Source organism: Polistes canadensis, unplaced genomic scaffold (genome assembly GCF_001313835.1).
Source record: "Polistes canadensis isolate GaletaPanama2010 unplaced genomic scaffold, ASM131383v1 scaffold_12, whole genome shotgun sequence".
In the NCBI taxonomy this organism is placed as follows: Eukaryota; Metazoa; Arthropoda; class Insecta; order Hymenoptera; family Vespidae; genus Polistes; species Polistes canadensis.
Window position 1 is genome coordinate 27,875 of NW_014569559.1, and position 14,544 is coordinate 42,418.

General features: G+C 39.9%; 3 protein-coding genes across 10 annotated transcripts in view; 1 reads left to right on the forward strand and 2 right to left on the reverse strand.

Moving 5' to 3' along the window:
* Positions 1-69: 69 nt before the first annotated feature.
* LOC106793211 (elongation factor 1-alpha) lies at positions 70-4,567 on the reverse strand. 3 transcript variants are annotated; one of them, XM_014759970.1, is made up of 4 exons: positions 4,346-4,567; positions 1,980-2,822; positions 1,417-1,910; positions 70-1,348 (listed from the first exon to the last, which is right to left on the reverse strand). In XM_014759970.1, the coding sequence occupies exons 2-4, from the start codon at positions 2,800-2,802 to the stop codon at positions 1,280-1,282; spliced, it is 1,386 nt and encodes a 461-aa protein (XP_014615456.1). In that variant the 5' UTR covers positions 2,803-2,822; positions 4,346-4,567; the 3' UTR covers positions 70-1,279. The 3 variants fall into 3 exon arrangements, with proteins under 3 accessions (XP_014615456.1, XP_014615457.1, XP_014615458.1); XM_014759971.1 differs by lacking the exon at positions 4,346-4,567 and adding an exon at positions 3,748-3,929; XM_014759972.1 differs by lacking the exon at positions 4,346-4,567 and adding an exon at positions 3,170-3,274.
* Positions 4,568-5,176: 609 nt separating this feature from the next.
* On the forward strand, positions 5,177-11,092 carry LOC106793194 (actin-binding Rho-activating protein-like). 3 transcript variants are annotated; one of them, XM_014759913.1, is made up of 4 exons: positions 5,177-5,326; positions 10,109-10,239; positions 10,332-10,581; positions 10,690-11,092. In XM_014759913.1, the coding sequence occupies exons 1-4, from the start codon at positions 5,300-5,302 to the stop codon at positions 10,795-10,797; spliced, it is 516 nt and encodes a 171-aa protein (XP_014615399.1). In that variant the 5' UTR covers positions 5,177-5,299; the 3' UTR covers positions 10,798-11,092. The 3 variants fall into 3 exon arrangements, with proteins under 3 accessions (XP_014615399.1, XP_014615400.1, XP_014615401.1); XM_014759914.1 differs by lacking the exon at positions 5,177-5,326 and adding an exon at positions 8,673-9,108; XM_014759915.1 differs by lacking the exon at positions 5,177-5,326 and adding an exon at positions 9,222-10,029.
* Positions 11,093-11,173: 81 nt separating this feature from the next.
* Positions 11,174-14,544, reverse strand: part of LOC106793193 (agrin-like) — a 154,200-nt gene continuing 150,829 nt past the window's right edge. For all 4 annotated transcript variants that reach the window (XM_014759910.1, XM_014759909.1, XM_014759912.1 and 1 more), the window contains one exon: positions 11,174-14,464. In XM_014759910.1, coding sequence (XP_014615396.1) covers positions 14,204-14,464 — 261 coding nt within the window. In that variant the 3' untranslated portion in view covers positions 11,174-14,203. The remainder of the gene's footprint in view (positions 14,465-14,544) is intronic.

Consider the following 14,544-nt stretch of genomic DNA (forward strand, 5'->3'; position numbering starts at 1 on the left):
TGCGAAATAAATTATATTTACCATAAATTGATTATATATATATATATATATTGTGGGTATAGATGGTAGTTTGTATTCTCACCCATGTATTATATACCAATCGTACAATATTAGCAATATATTATTATCTGGACTAAAGAAATCTTCGATGACAAGAAAAAAGACGATTTGCGATATGCAATTAAATTTTGTTTTTATTATTTATTTTTAACATAATATCTGGCTAAGGGGCAAAACAATTATAGAACGCGTCTATGAGAATATAGAAACAGATAGGGAATGACGAAGAATGGAATGTGTGGAGCGGTGGAGGAATGCAGAATTCACCGGTGAAGGAATCAACGGCGATGAGGGCTGGTAAGGAGACTCGCGCCCTTACGATCGAACGTTGCCTCTGTTCATCTTGTTGCGAGTCACAAGAAAGAATTATTAAGAGATGAGTTGATAAAATTGAAAGAGATGATAAATAATAGATATAGATATTCTTATATAAGTAGTCAAATGAATTACAACGAGACAACCAAATTTTCGAACAAATCAGCCTTAACGAATTATTCGAAACGAATTGATTAAAAGTACGGGAATGCGAGGCAGCGGATTTTGAACAAACTAGCGCAGGCTAGTTTAAAGTAAAGCTCTCTTTGCAAGTGCGCGTTGTTAAAGACAAATGCAGAGGGGCAAATGGTGAAAGAGATGAAAGTTATAATCTGGTTCTCCACGTTGGACGCTATTTTTATTTTAGTCAATTCTATCTTTCCATCAGCGTTTTTGCCTTGTTAGTCGGGGGTGGCACGCTGCCTCGTACGCAGAACGTCGTCGAATAATAATGCGTCATACAACGGCGCATCCCGCCTGTCTTTTCGTTCTTTCATCAATATATTAATTGAAAAACCTAACTACTACACAGAGTCCAAGGAAACCGAGTAATTACCTGTAAATGGACACACACACACACACACACCGTCGACGTAATAATTAAGTAAAAACCCAATGAACCCTAGCATATGTGAGGGGTGCGCGGGGTATGGGTGAATTGTATGTGCAGGTTCGGATAGATGCGCGGATTCAATACTATTGGGTAATGTAACGGGGGCAAGCAGAACATCTTTTCACTTTTGATATTAATCGAGTGAGGATCGAACGTAGGAACAGCGGTGGTGAACTGCGCCATGCTGGAATAAAAGACCCTGCCGGTGGTGGTGGTGGTGGTGGTGGTGGCGGCGGCATTTTTGGAGCGCCGACCAGTCGTCAACTTGGACCTTCCGAGGAAGCTTGATGGTTACTTTTTCTTTTGGGCCTTTTCCGCGGCCTTTGTAACCTTGCCCTGAGTGTCTTTGAAATTGACGCTCTGCAAAGAAATAATATTTAAAGGGTAAGGAATCTGATTGGAAGGAATTCTCCTCGTCGCGTTCGTACCTTGATGACGCCCACGGCAACGGTCTGACGCATATCGCGCACAGCGAAACGACCAAGAGGCGGGAACTCTTGGAATGCCTCGACGCACATTGGCTTGCTCGGCTGCAATATCACGATGGCCGCGTCCCCGCTTTTTATACTCCTTGGATTCTCTTCGGTGATTTTACCGGTACGGCGGTCGCACTTTTGCTTTATCTCGGCAAATTTGCAGGCGATATGAGCGGTATGGCAGTCGAGGACTGGCGTGTAACCGTTGCTGATCTGTCCGGGATGATTGAGAACGATCACCTGGGCGGTGAAGTCGGCCGCGCCGCGAGGTGGCTGATTTTTCGAGTCCCCTGCAACGTAGCCGCGTCTCAGCTCCTTAACCGAAATGTTTTTGACGTTGAAACCAACGTTGTCGCCTGGCAAGGCCTCCGTCAAGGCCTCGTGATGCATCTCGACGGATTTCACCTCGGTGGTAAGTGCAGCCGGAGCGAAGGTCACCAACATTCCTGTTTAAATATCCGACATTCTTGATAAAGCATCTTTTCGTAAAATAAGGGGAGGGTCAACGAACGCACCTGGTTTGAGGATGCCGGTCTCGACGCGACCAACGGGCACGGTGCCGATACCACCGATCTTGTAAACGTCCTGGAGAGGCAAACGAAGTGCTTTGTCGGTTGGTCTCGATGGCGGTAAGATGGCGTCGAGTGCTTCGATCAGAGTCTTGCCATCGGCGTTGCCGTCCTTACGTTCGACTTTCCAGCCCCTGTACCAGAGCGTTTTTCGGGACGACTCGAGCATGTTGTCGCCGTGCCAGCCAGAAATTGGGACGAACGCTACCGACGCCGTATTGTAACCGATCTTCTTGATATAGGACGACACCTCCTTTTTTATTTCTTCGAATCGACTCTCCGAGTACGGTGGGTCGGTCATGTCCATTTTGTTTACGCCGACGATCAGCTGTTTTACGCCGAGAGTGAACGCGAGCAAGGCATGCTCGCGGGTCTGGCCGTTCTTTGAAATTCCAGCTTCGAATTCACCGATACCAGCGGCCACGATAAGGACCGCGCAATCGGCCTGACTCGTACCGGTTATCATGTTTTTTATGAAATCACGATGACCTGGCGCATCGATGATTGTCACGTAATACTTGGCCGTCTCGAATTTCCAAAGGGCGATGTCGATGGTGATGCCTCGCTCGCGTTCGGCTTTCAATTTGTCCAAAACCCACGCGTACTTGAACGAGCCCTTGCCCATCTCTTGGGCCTCTTTTTCGAATTTTTCGATCGTACGTTTATCGATACCGCCGCATTTGTAAATCAGATGACCGGTGGTCGTGGATTTTCCCGAATCCACGTGACCAATCACCACGATGTTTATGTGGATCTTTTCTTTGCCCATTTGGAAGCTTTAACAAAACCCTGAAAACAGAAAGGTGCTATCAAGGAGCCGTCGGGGTTAAAGTTCGTTGCGCGCGAGGCATTGCAACCGTGCGCGCGTCTTCCCGCCTAAGAGTTTCGATGTCCGACATTCAAACGAATATCCTAATTTCCGCGTTGTTTAGGAAGAAGTGCAATAACAATCTCCATTCCCGCGTCCCAAAGATAGGTGCACGAGTATTGATTTTTGTTAAGAGACTAAAAGGGGTGCTCTCGAAAATTAGAGGATTTTCTCTACGGTGTGTTCTACTACGCATGAATTATTCTACGAATTATTTTCGAAATTGGAAGCACTAGCGAATGTTGTACTTTGAGGAAGTAGATTTTACCTGACATTTCTCTGTTTGTTTCTCTTTAGAAGGAAAATCTCGATAAGATATCAAAAGCATGAGCATCATCGAGCGGTGCCAATTTCACACGGCGAGCAACTTTAATTCGCGTATTTGTATTCTTCTAATTATAAACTACAGCTAGTGGAAAGTAGATTTTTCTCGATTCCTATCTTCTATCACTTTCCTATATATCTGTCTTTGTGTTTGTCCGTAGTAACCATTGTCGAAGAAACGACGTTCACTTATTTTGTCGCTGAGACAGAGAGAAACCTTATCCGAATAATCTTCCTTCGTAAATCTTCTTCGGCGTTTTAGGGTATGTTTCCAGATCGAAAGATCGTTATTGCAACTTGCTACCTTTTTTTTTTCTTCTAAATATCCAGTCATGTATGGACGTATTTATCAATCTTCTTTTCAAGCCATACGATTGCAGCATATCGCGCAACAATTTTAGAACGCGTTGGTTATTATCTAACGATGAGGGTGTTATAGGGAAACAGAGGTACTTTAATAGAAGAAAAATATGAATGATCCATCCTACTCTTAACCTATCAGAACTGATAATAAAATGTTACCTTTCGTTAGAACGGTGCATAAAAGAACTTTACGCGTCTTTTAGAAACTGCATTATTGTAATGGTCGGTTTTAGTCTTTCTTATTATAAATACAAAGAGAAAGGGTTGGAGAAATAGAATGTTTGACTAGATGACAAAATTCTTCTACTTTTCGCTGTTCGCGGTGAAAATGCACTAGCGTTTCTGAGATTTTCCGCGTTGCGCTGCTCGCCGATGTCAAAAAGAGAAGGCAAGGGAGAGGGAGGAACTTAAGGGCGGATTCGTAGGTCGCGACGCGCTCGAATCAATATGTCCTGCTATACCGTTTCTTTTGACCAACAGCCGGAAAACCGGTCATATTTTGCTTTCTCTCTCTCTCTCTTTCTCTCCTTTCTTTTACCCTCTCCATCTTCAGGAATACATATCGATCCGATACAATGCATATACCTAGTATATGACTAGTTACGCGATATTTGATCTTTTTTATAATTGTCAATATCTGGAAAACGCGCGTTGTTAGCCAGGGCATTGGCAAAGCAAATCGATTCGCAGAGAAAGAGAGAGTTTAGCGATCGTGCATTCTTCAAGCAACAGAAAGTAACGGATTGCGTTTACTCACCGGCTGTAGTAGAGTCACCAAAATAAATAAGAAGACGAGGAAGAAGATTAGGCCAAAGAATTTGGCGAATGCAGTTTGCGCGTACTTTACTTCTCGTGGTCCGTTCCGTGATATGTCGCGGATTAAAACACGGTAAACGGTGAAGAGTGGGAGGGTGGGAGAGACTCTTCTATGTGTACGGGGGTTGAACGGAGACGGCAGCTCACGAACGACCTCTATTCGCGCGGCTTGCAAAACGCAGCGAAGCTCGCGCAAGCGCCAGATTTCTTCGAGCTTGCGCTTCCGACCGCGTCTATCTTATATTATCTATATATCTTTCTTTCTTTCTCTCTTTCTCTCTTTCTCTCTTTCTCTCTTTCTTTCTTTCTCTCTTTCTCTCATTCTCTTTTCATCTCGCAATATCGAATCGACTATGGAGATTTTCTTTGATAACGCGAGAGGGCTTTCACATCGAGTACTTTCAAAGCTTAACTTAATTTTTTTTGATCCTATTTTCTTTCTCCATTTTCTTTTATATCTTTCAATGAAAGAGCTTGAGACATTTTGTATTTTGTACGATTGATATCTGATTATGTACACGGATACATATTTATATGCACTCATTGTTATCAAATACTTTCGAATACAGATCTGTCAAAAACTACCTGCGTCTTTTTGAAATGCTCTGATGCATTCATACATATGCGATATATATATTAATCGTATGAAATACTCATACATATTTAAGTACGTATGTATGTAAATAGAAAATTGGACTCTCCTAAAGTATATGTTAAGTTTTCGTAAGTCACTTGGTCATTTGGTAACCACGTGTTCGATGCAGTCAATCGAAAATAGAAGCCCACCGTCATAGCAAAGTCATCGCTTGCTGCTTCACTCGGTGTTGTTATTAGCTCCATATCGAAATCATTATTGTATTTCTAAGACGTCTGGAATTTGATTATATTTTCGAGAATGGACAACGATTCCGATTCATCCGAGGTCAGTAGATTCTCTATAACTTGTAGAGAGAACAATGTTCTCGCTGTCTCAAGATAGGTACCAATTATATTATAGATCGCAAATATGCATGCAAATATGCTTATAGTTTATTGGCAAAACGCAAAGACTGTCGGCGTTTAAAACAAGTTTGTTTTATAAATGTCGTCGTCGTCGTCGTTGTCGTCGTCGTCGTCGTTGTCGTACACGTACAACGAGGAAAGTACCTTATATTTCTGATAAATCGTTTATTTTTTCAAGCCAACGGATGTCGATGAAACGGGGAATAGGAACGATTTTTGATTCGAAAGATAAACGATTAGTAAACTTGGAATCCTAAAGCGTGACGCACGCGGCCAAAAATAATAACTTCGAGAGAAAATAATTTTTAGTGGCGATTTCCGGGTCCGCTTGCTAGCTAAGATGAATCTTCCCAAATTTCTATGCCTTCTTGCATCGTGACATTATTCCCCGTATTTATTATTTCCCAGAACGACTTTCTTTGACGAGTATCGACGATATTATTTAAAGAAAGGAAACTAGTGTACCGCGAATTTCGAGCAAATTCCAATACCTGTCCGCTTTTAAAAGGAAATAGAAATTCGAAGGCGTTAGAAGGAATTCGAGGCCTATTTCATTTTTCATTTTTCCTTTTTCATTTTCGTTTTTCATTTTTCCAATCCCCGGGTCAGATATTTTTAGTCGATTTACGGAAATGTCGGGTCTCTCGAATAAATCGTTCGCTGACGCGTCACAAATTTATTCTCGCATTTACGCTTTCCACGCAATGACTCGTCCGAGCGGGAAATTTATGAGGGGCCACTCATGAATTATGCTGCGATTTCGTGCAACCATTGGAACGTCGTCCGAGCACATATACATACGTTTCTAACGAAAAACGGGAAATCTTGTTTCACCTCGAAAAGTAATTTTTCAAGATACGAGATTGGGGATCGTCTTTGCGTCATTTCAGACGCGAGAGATAAGCTCGTATGCGTCCTTAAAAATGGAACCAATGTTCGGTCGGTCATCGAAATAGTCGATTACTTTTTTTAATCTTGACCTTGATGAGGCGCCACACGTCGCCCTTGTTTCCAATCGAAGAGCGTATCTTTGCTTATTTATACTAACTCCCTTGGAAACGGTCAACGACACGGAAACTTCCTGTGGAGTTTGCTTTTGATTCAATTAATAGTTGCACGAAGCCTCGTGAAAGATTAATAACTCGACGTCAGTTTATCCATATATCTGTGTATCTTCTCTTTATAAAAAAGCACATAATGCAAAAAAGATTGTAGAAATGAATTTGTTCATTATTTATGTCCACACACATGTGGCGTACGATTTACAAGAGCGTGCCTTAAAAATTCCGGTAGGAAGGTTTACGTCGCGCGACTTTAGATCCTAAATTTGATTCTAAATTTGTGCAGAGTTCATTAATGTGCATTAATAGAATTACGTCTAAGATTTCTGTAATACATATTACGCGATCGTTGTTTATACAAACACCTTGTGCTTCTCATTGAGATAGCACACGAGCGAAACAGCGAGCGAGTATTGTGCCATAGACCGCTCAAGAATTATTTATAGTTAGCCCAGTTAGCGCGCGGTTGACCTCTGATCTCGTGCCTTCCTTGCGTTTTATTGCATTCTTCGGAATGAGAGCTAGGCGAACAAAATAATGCACGAAACCCATGTCCCCCTTCAAGAACTCTAATATCGCGTTTTATTTTAGATTATTTATTAAAGACGATCAACGAATCGCGCGCGATCGACGATAGTTCTAAAAAATATTTTATTGTACTTTTTTCCCGAGTTTTTCTTTGTTAGCTCCAACGACGTTTACGAGGACGGATATTTAATCCATAAGATAAAAAGATAGATTAACTGGAGTAGCAATGTCGCGCTTATCGCTGTTGAAAAATTCACTGAAATCTATGTTTCGTATATGTCAAACATATTTGTCAAACGATATTAAGAATATCTGTGAGTTTGATTTTGAAGAATCCCAATACTAATATAGTCGACGAGCTTCAGGTTGAACTTTAGGTAAATTCGACGAAACGAATGTGGAATGAATCGGTTTATTGAAAAATCTTGCTTAGAGCGTAAACATCGGATAAATTTAGGTACTTATTGTTAGATCGTTCGTGATATCTACCTACGCGTCAAAGACGACTCACAGTCCTACGTATCCCAAGAATTTACATTTACTATTATAGTGAGAAAGCATCATCGTACCGTCACGGTCGCTGACGTAGACGTTCATTGATGCCGAGACGACGTAAAACAGATATCTAATTTCGTGTTTCCGGCCGAGTGTTTGCGTTTTCAGATTTCAAAAACAATTTCCATAGTCACATCTCTATACTCTCCGAATGTATTTTTCAATGAGCACGAATTTCCATACAAGAATCTCCTCATTTCCAATAGATAGATTATCTTCTCTAGGTATCAGTTTAGTTCGCGTTGCTTTCTCGTTCATTTTGGTGTAAGGTAATAATAACCTTTGACTATAGTTTGTTCTCAGACTCAAATAAGCCTAATTAAGACGGTCGTCGTCGTCGTCGTCGTCGTCGTCGTCGTCGTCGTCGTGTTATATTGAGATTCGATGCAATTAAAATGCACCAATTTCGCATTTACATACATATAAAGTCTTTCGTTAATTCTTTACGATCTTTCGTATTAAAATGTTAAACATTTTCACGCGACAGAAGCGTGTTCCTCGGAGAAACTCAAAGAGCGTTTTGGCACTATCGAATAGAATGAAAGTATATCGTAATAATTTCTAGTGCCATTTTGATGGCTTGGATTAAGTTTTACTTTTGCCAGAGTTAATTTATCGCCCTACGAAGTAAAGATTTAAACTGTCGCGAATTTGAATTGTAGATAGGGGGATTTGAAATCCGAATAAATTACTTAATTGCGCAAATATGATGCACGATCATTTCGAGAAGCATCTTTTTTATTTTATCTTTCGATTATTAATTTCCTGCGAAGGCAAATTGATATCTACCTGCATACCTGAAAATGAAATATTTACTTTCGTTATGAAAGTAAATTTTTGTCTATGGCCTAGGGAAAATTAGATTGGAATGCATCCTCGTTCTTTTGTATTTACTCGAACGATAGGCAGTGTTCGTAAAAGTAAGAAAGTAACCGAATAGTTTCATGTAGTATTCGAAAAAGTATAAAAGTTTAATTGGAGCTTTTTGATAATAAGGGAGGACGAAACGATAAACGATGCTGGATCGGCAAAGAAGCATTTAGTTGGTCGTATCGACGTGTGTTGGGAGGAAAAAATAGACATAATTCGAGAAAGAACAGATGAATGAAATCCATCGAGCTTACTTTCCGTTCCTGTGAATCGAGGAAATATCATTTCCGGAGATGGAGGATCGGCTGGCAGCCAATCAAAAAGGAAGGATTCATACAAAATTGGCTCGAATAAGCAGAAAATATTTGGGCTCGTCGAGCGTCCACGGACGCTCTCGATCTACCGCCTTTGGTGGGAGATTTTTGACGTCGGTTCTTTCTTATAAGAAGGACGCACGACGTCGCGACGACGCATTCATAAGAGAAACGTTACACCGGCTAGCTTACATATTTACGTGCTTAAGTAGAGAATACGCAAAACTTTAGCAATTAAACAAGTCGAGAACATCGAAAGAATCATCTTCCCGGATAACTGATTATTCATAATAATTATTGATAAATTATCAAATCACACACAGTAATAACATTCGATTTAATCTACGGCTTTAACCATGTCTTTGGTAATGTTCGTGAGTATTGTTTTTCCTTACATTCGATTAATTCATTTTAATAACATAGATATTCATTATTTATCAATTTAAATAACAATATTTATAATGTACAATATTTGGCATACGATTCTCTATCTTACCTTAATCTTTCATTTCCATCCGTATTGTATTCCTAAATAATAATTGTAAAATAATAGTCACGTTTTAGAAAAATATTGTAGCAAAGCAGAAAGGGGTTCTTTCTCGATTCGTCCTTAGATTCGTTCTTAGAGAAGCGGAAAATCTCGTGCGAATATCACGTGCCGTTGGTATGAATGTAGCAGTCAGCATAGATTCGGAAATTTGTCAAAATGCCATCGAGATGTCTTTTATGGTCACGGCCAATTCGCGGAGCGTTTCTCGAAAAAGATTGGACTTTTTCCAACATTCCGTGCTGATTAAACGCGCTTACGTCGGATGACGTTGTCACTCAATGCTTTTCTTTTTTTTTTACCGCTTTATTCTTTTCGGTTCTATTATAAGTATTGAAGTATGCAGAGGCAAACGAAAACTCGAAGAAAAGAATCTTTACTCGAAGAAGAAAATTATCTATCGTGTACTACACACACACTTTTTCTAGTAACTGTTCGTTCATTCAATCAAAATCATTATTTGGATAGGCATAGTTTCATGTAGGATTCTATTATTTATAAGATAGAATGTGTTACGTTCATTGAAGCCGTTGATAGATTTTATGCTCAGAAGCCTCCTAAGGAAACGTACCTAACGTAGCGTTTTCGCGACTGTTACTCGTCATTTTCCTTCGCTCATTTCGCGACCGTTCAGTCAAATGTTCTAATCGACTATATGAAAAGATATTATTCTCGTTGGTTTTGCGCCGCGCATACTGATAGAAAATCGAGTTAAGAATAGACGTATTCGGGAACGTTAATTCAAGTGGTAAATCATTATATAGAATAACGTATTTCGAAAAGTTGCTGAATTTATTTTCATTCGTTTCTCTTGAATTGGGCTTCAGGAATCTTTGGGAGCAAAGGTAGCCATGTTCGACCAGTATGCAAACAAGCACAAAGACGCGCAGAGTAAAAATCCATTTACAGCCGGCTTGAATATCGACAAACCTAAATTCTCCAAAGACGAATACGGAAGGTACGTAGGCTGTTCAAGAGACGTTTTCAATTTTAGAAGCAAATTCGTTACTTTTGGAGGAGTTTCGTCGAAATTTTGTCTTTATATTTCAGGCCAACTGCGGGATCTCTTTCGGATATACGCGGTCGCAAAGCTAACGCACATATTCTTCGAGAAATTTTGGAATTATGCGATGTCATTCATCAAAATGGTACGCCATGTCGCGATCAACCGGACGTCATCGGCATCACGTTTGGCGATCTCTTCAACATTTACACTAACATCAGCGACAAATGCGTTGGTCTTCTTTTAAGAGCCAGAAAACAGGGTCTCATTGAATTTCAGGGGGAATGTCTATTCCAGGTAAATAACTTAATGGAATGTCGAAAGTATCACACAGCAATAAATAAATGACACGATCGAGAGGAGATCCCTTTAATCTGATATTTTTCTTTGCATGCGTGTTTTTAGAGAAGGGACGACGACGTGCCAATATTCCTGGTGAAGCCCATTGGCGAAATACGAGAGGACTTTAAAAGACGGATTCAAGAGATCGCTAAAGAAATACCGATCAGTTAATGTTTACCGAATTTCTACGCGATGCTTTCATCGATGGATGCCTCCTCTGTTGGTGCTTTTCCTGTCAGAGAATCCGATACATTCGTTCGTGCCGTTTTACGGCGTGATTCACACTATAATGTATTTATTGTATTTGTCAAATTATTCGCGACATGCCAATGGAAAATATTAATGATCGTTATGAGAGACGTGCTGCTGCGTGAGTGCGATTCGATGTAAATATCTCGCGAAAAAATCGATTCTGTTAATGTGATATTACGCCTAAATAGATTATTAGATATAAATGAATTTTTACTAAACTCGTGTGTAGAGATATTTTTCAGAGAGAGAGTGTGTGTGCGTGCGTGTGTGTGTGTGCGTGAAAAGAATGGCAGAGTTTCAAGGTAATTGCATAATTTATAATTGTATATACAGTCACTTTACAATGCACAGTGTACTTTGTTACATAGTGTAGCTCCAGTATTTAGGACAGATAGCGCCAAAAATGGTCGCGTGTTAACGACGGTATCCAAAGTAAAAAAACTAATTAAGACGTGTGCATTCTTGACCTGTGTAGATTCGTGTGGCGTGAATTTTGTCCACACGAAAATATCTTGCGACGTTTATCCGTTTTTTAAGGAGTCGAACCGCGAACGCATCTTCTGAATTTTCTTCTCTCTTTGATTTTCCCTTTCCAGCCTCCATCATTTATTATCCTTCTTTTCTTCTCTTTTTTGTCCTCGTTTAATGTTGGAAGAGTACTCATAAATCTAAAATCATCCAAGGAACACCGTGACCGTGATCGAGAAAAAGACAGGATCGTAGAATCTTGAATTGGATTGGCAGTAAGCTTATTCGTAAAGTTAGATCTTTTTCTATTGTTCGCACGCGCTTGCTTGTTCCTGCTCTCGCGAATCATTAAACAATCGTTCTCGAACAATCTCTAATGGTACAAAAGATGATAAATCTTATATCCAGACACGCGATCAAATACATTACGTCGATATAATCGTTCAATTGTCTTTTTCATTTATTTATTCGCCTTTATTTCGCAACAATATAACTATTCATTTATCGTTCGTTGGAATGCGACTCGTTAATTGGACCGTAGGATAATAATTAATTCAGTTCGATATGTAAACGATGAAATGCATGGGGAAAGAGATATGTATGTACTCTGTTTCAAACGAAGATACATATATGTACGTTTAACGTGAATACGTATCTCTAAAGAGGGATATGTTTCGAAATTGCTTGATAATTCGTAGCTCGCGTTGACGAGAAGCGATCTTTCATCTTCTCAGGCAATAAAGATAAACGCAGGTAAGAAGGATATAATATCGTGCCTTAATTATTAAATTAGTATCGATTCATCGTTCGCGCGTAATCTTGCTTCGCCTTGATTACATTTTAGGATAATCGATCGATCTATAATATATAATCGTTCATCAGAAATTTGCATTAGGCGTTATCCGTTGAACTGTTGTAATACATATTATCATCGAACGATTATAGAATTCGATTTAATTTCCGGATAAGAATTATATTTCAATGATAATTAATCGTTTTTAGTGGTAAAAAATGGTAAAGGTTGTATTCGCACGCGTATCGTAGCCAACTAATATCGTTGGAAAATTGTCTTTTGCGAATTCGCATAAAGGAAAAATTCGATGGAAAATATATTAAAAAATACATGTAAATAATAGAGTATCGATAATAAATATATCATTATTTGATATAGAGTTAGAACTTAGGCGTTCGTGCATCGTCAAAGAAGTGGGACGCGCGCGAGATCAAATTCGTACATTTCCAGAGAGGGAACGAGCCAGATCGCTAACAATCGAAAAAGTGTGCGTTCAGCCGCTTACGTATTTTTTAATCGATAGAAAGTAACGACGATTTACAATTATTTTAGGCGTTCTTATTTGTTAAACGCTTTCATCCCGGAACGGAAGAACATATCGCATCGGGCCGACGCACAAACTAAAACGGCGCGTGCGCATGGAAAGGCTAATTCGTGAAACGCTACACGATTATTATTATTATTATTATTAGGTCGTTACATTCGTTTAGTTCCAGTATTGTACATCTCTGAACGATCATTGCTTTGTAATCGATAGATCAACGTATATCGGTTATTTACAGGTTTTGCGAAACGTTAACTCTAGCGCACGCGCATAAGATATATCTTAATATTTCGTATATCTATCGCACGCACACACACACGCACACGCATACATATCCTCGCGCGGATCGTTGGATTACACACGTAAGCGGGGTTTTTCTTGGGTGGGATCCATTATCGTCTTACATCTGATAATGCATAAGCGTGTATTCGCTTATCACGTGTGATATCCACCGTAACATGGAATGCAATCGGTTTATATATATATATATATATATATATTTATAATACATCTATTCTTTTAGCGCATTTTGTAAAAAGCCTCGCCTACCTAAAAACAATAGCGTGTGCTTAACAGTGTAAATGTGTGTCAACGTTTGTACGTGTATACAAGGAATCTATGATCCCTGTCATATTTGTTTTCGCATACATATGGCGTACTATGGACATAAATTATAACAGTCCATTAAAATACATTCGTCTATTTTTCAAATTCATATTCATTAAATCTCTCTACCAAACACTCAAACGTAACATCAAATTAGCGCCTTTTTCTCTCGCACACATTCACTTTCTCTCTACAATTTCTTTCGTCCCAATATTTATTCAGTCTTGGCAATGTTAAGTGTTCTTTGTTATTATCCTTCTGTTTTAAGTGCATTAGCATAGCTTATCGTAAATATCTAAAGACGAGTATTTCGGCCGAAGGCTCTCTCTCGCCTGTCCTTCCTTACTTTCTGCTTGTTTTACGCGCTCTTATTCTTTCTCGAATAAATGTCGCGAGCATGCTTACGTACGTATACATATAATACTATGCATGTAATTATCGTATTACCTTAAAAATATATTATTGTCTTTTGATGAAAAAAACGCAGCACTTTTCTTCTCTCTCTCTCTCTCTCTCTCTCTCTCTCTCTCTCTCTCTCTCTCTTTGCACCTATCTCTATCCCTATTTGTAGCGCATGTCGTTCGAAGGCGAGACACGACGCGACAACGAATTAAGTATGGCAGTCGCGAAAATGACGGAGAGCGATCGGTTTCTCGCGATGTGGGACTTTGGCAGGAATCGTGGTCGTTCGGAGCGAACGTTAAAAAAATTGGAGGAAGAAAGATCTAAGAACGACGATTCGATCCGTTAATAAAATCTCTCAAAGTTTTTCTCTTCCTCCTCTGTAGGTTCGTTCGATATCTTCGAGCCAGGCGAAATCCAGACGAACTTGGACGAAGGCTTGGAGAATGATAAAGGAGAAGAAAAGCTACGAATCTTGCGAATCGTCTGATCGTCTCCGCGATTCGTTATCATCATACGTCGTTGTCGTGACAAAAGTCGATCTTCCGTCTAACTAATTGCAATCGACGCTTGTCGATGATAAAGTCCGTGACGCAGCCCTTGATGCCTCGGTGGCCTGGTTTACCGCCGATGAATAATTTGCCATTGGTCGTAAGTAAAGTTCCACTCTCCATTGGCATCTTAACCGGGGCAAACTCGTCGATTTGTATCGTCGAGGCGCGTCTTCTCCGACTCGCTCTTATGTGGTGAAAAACACCGTCGTCCACTCTTTCCTATGAAAACAACGATTAGGTGTCGTGCGATTGCTTCTTATACTTCAATTATATTACGCGTGTCCGAATACTTTACTCAC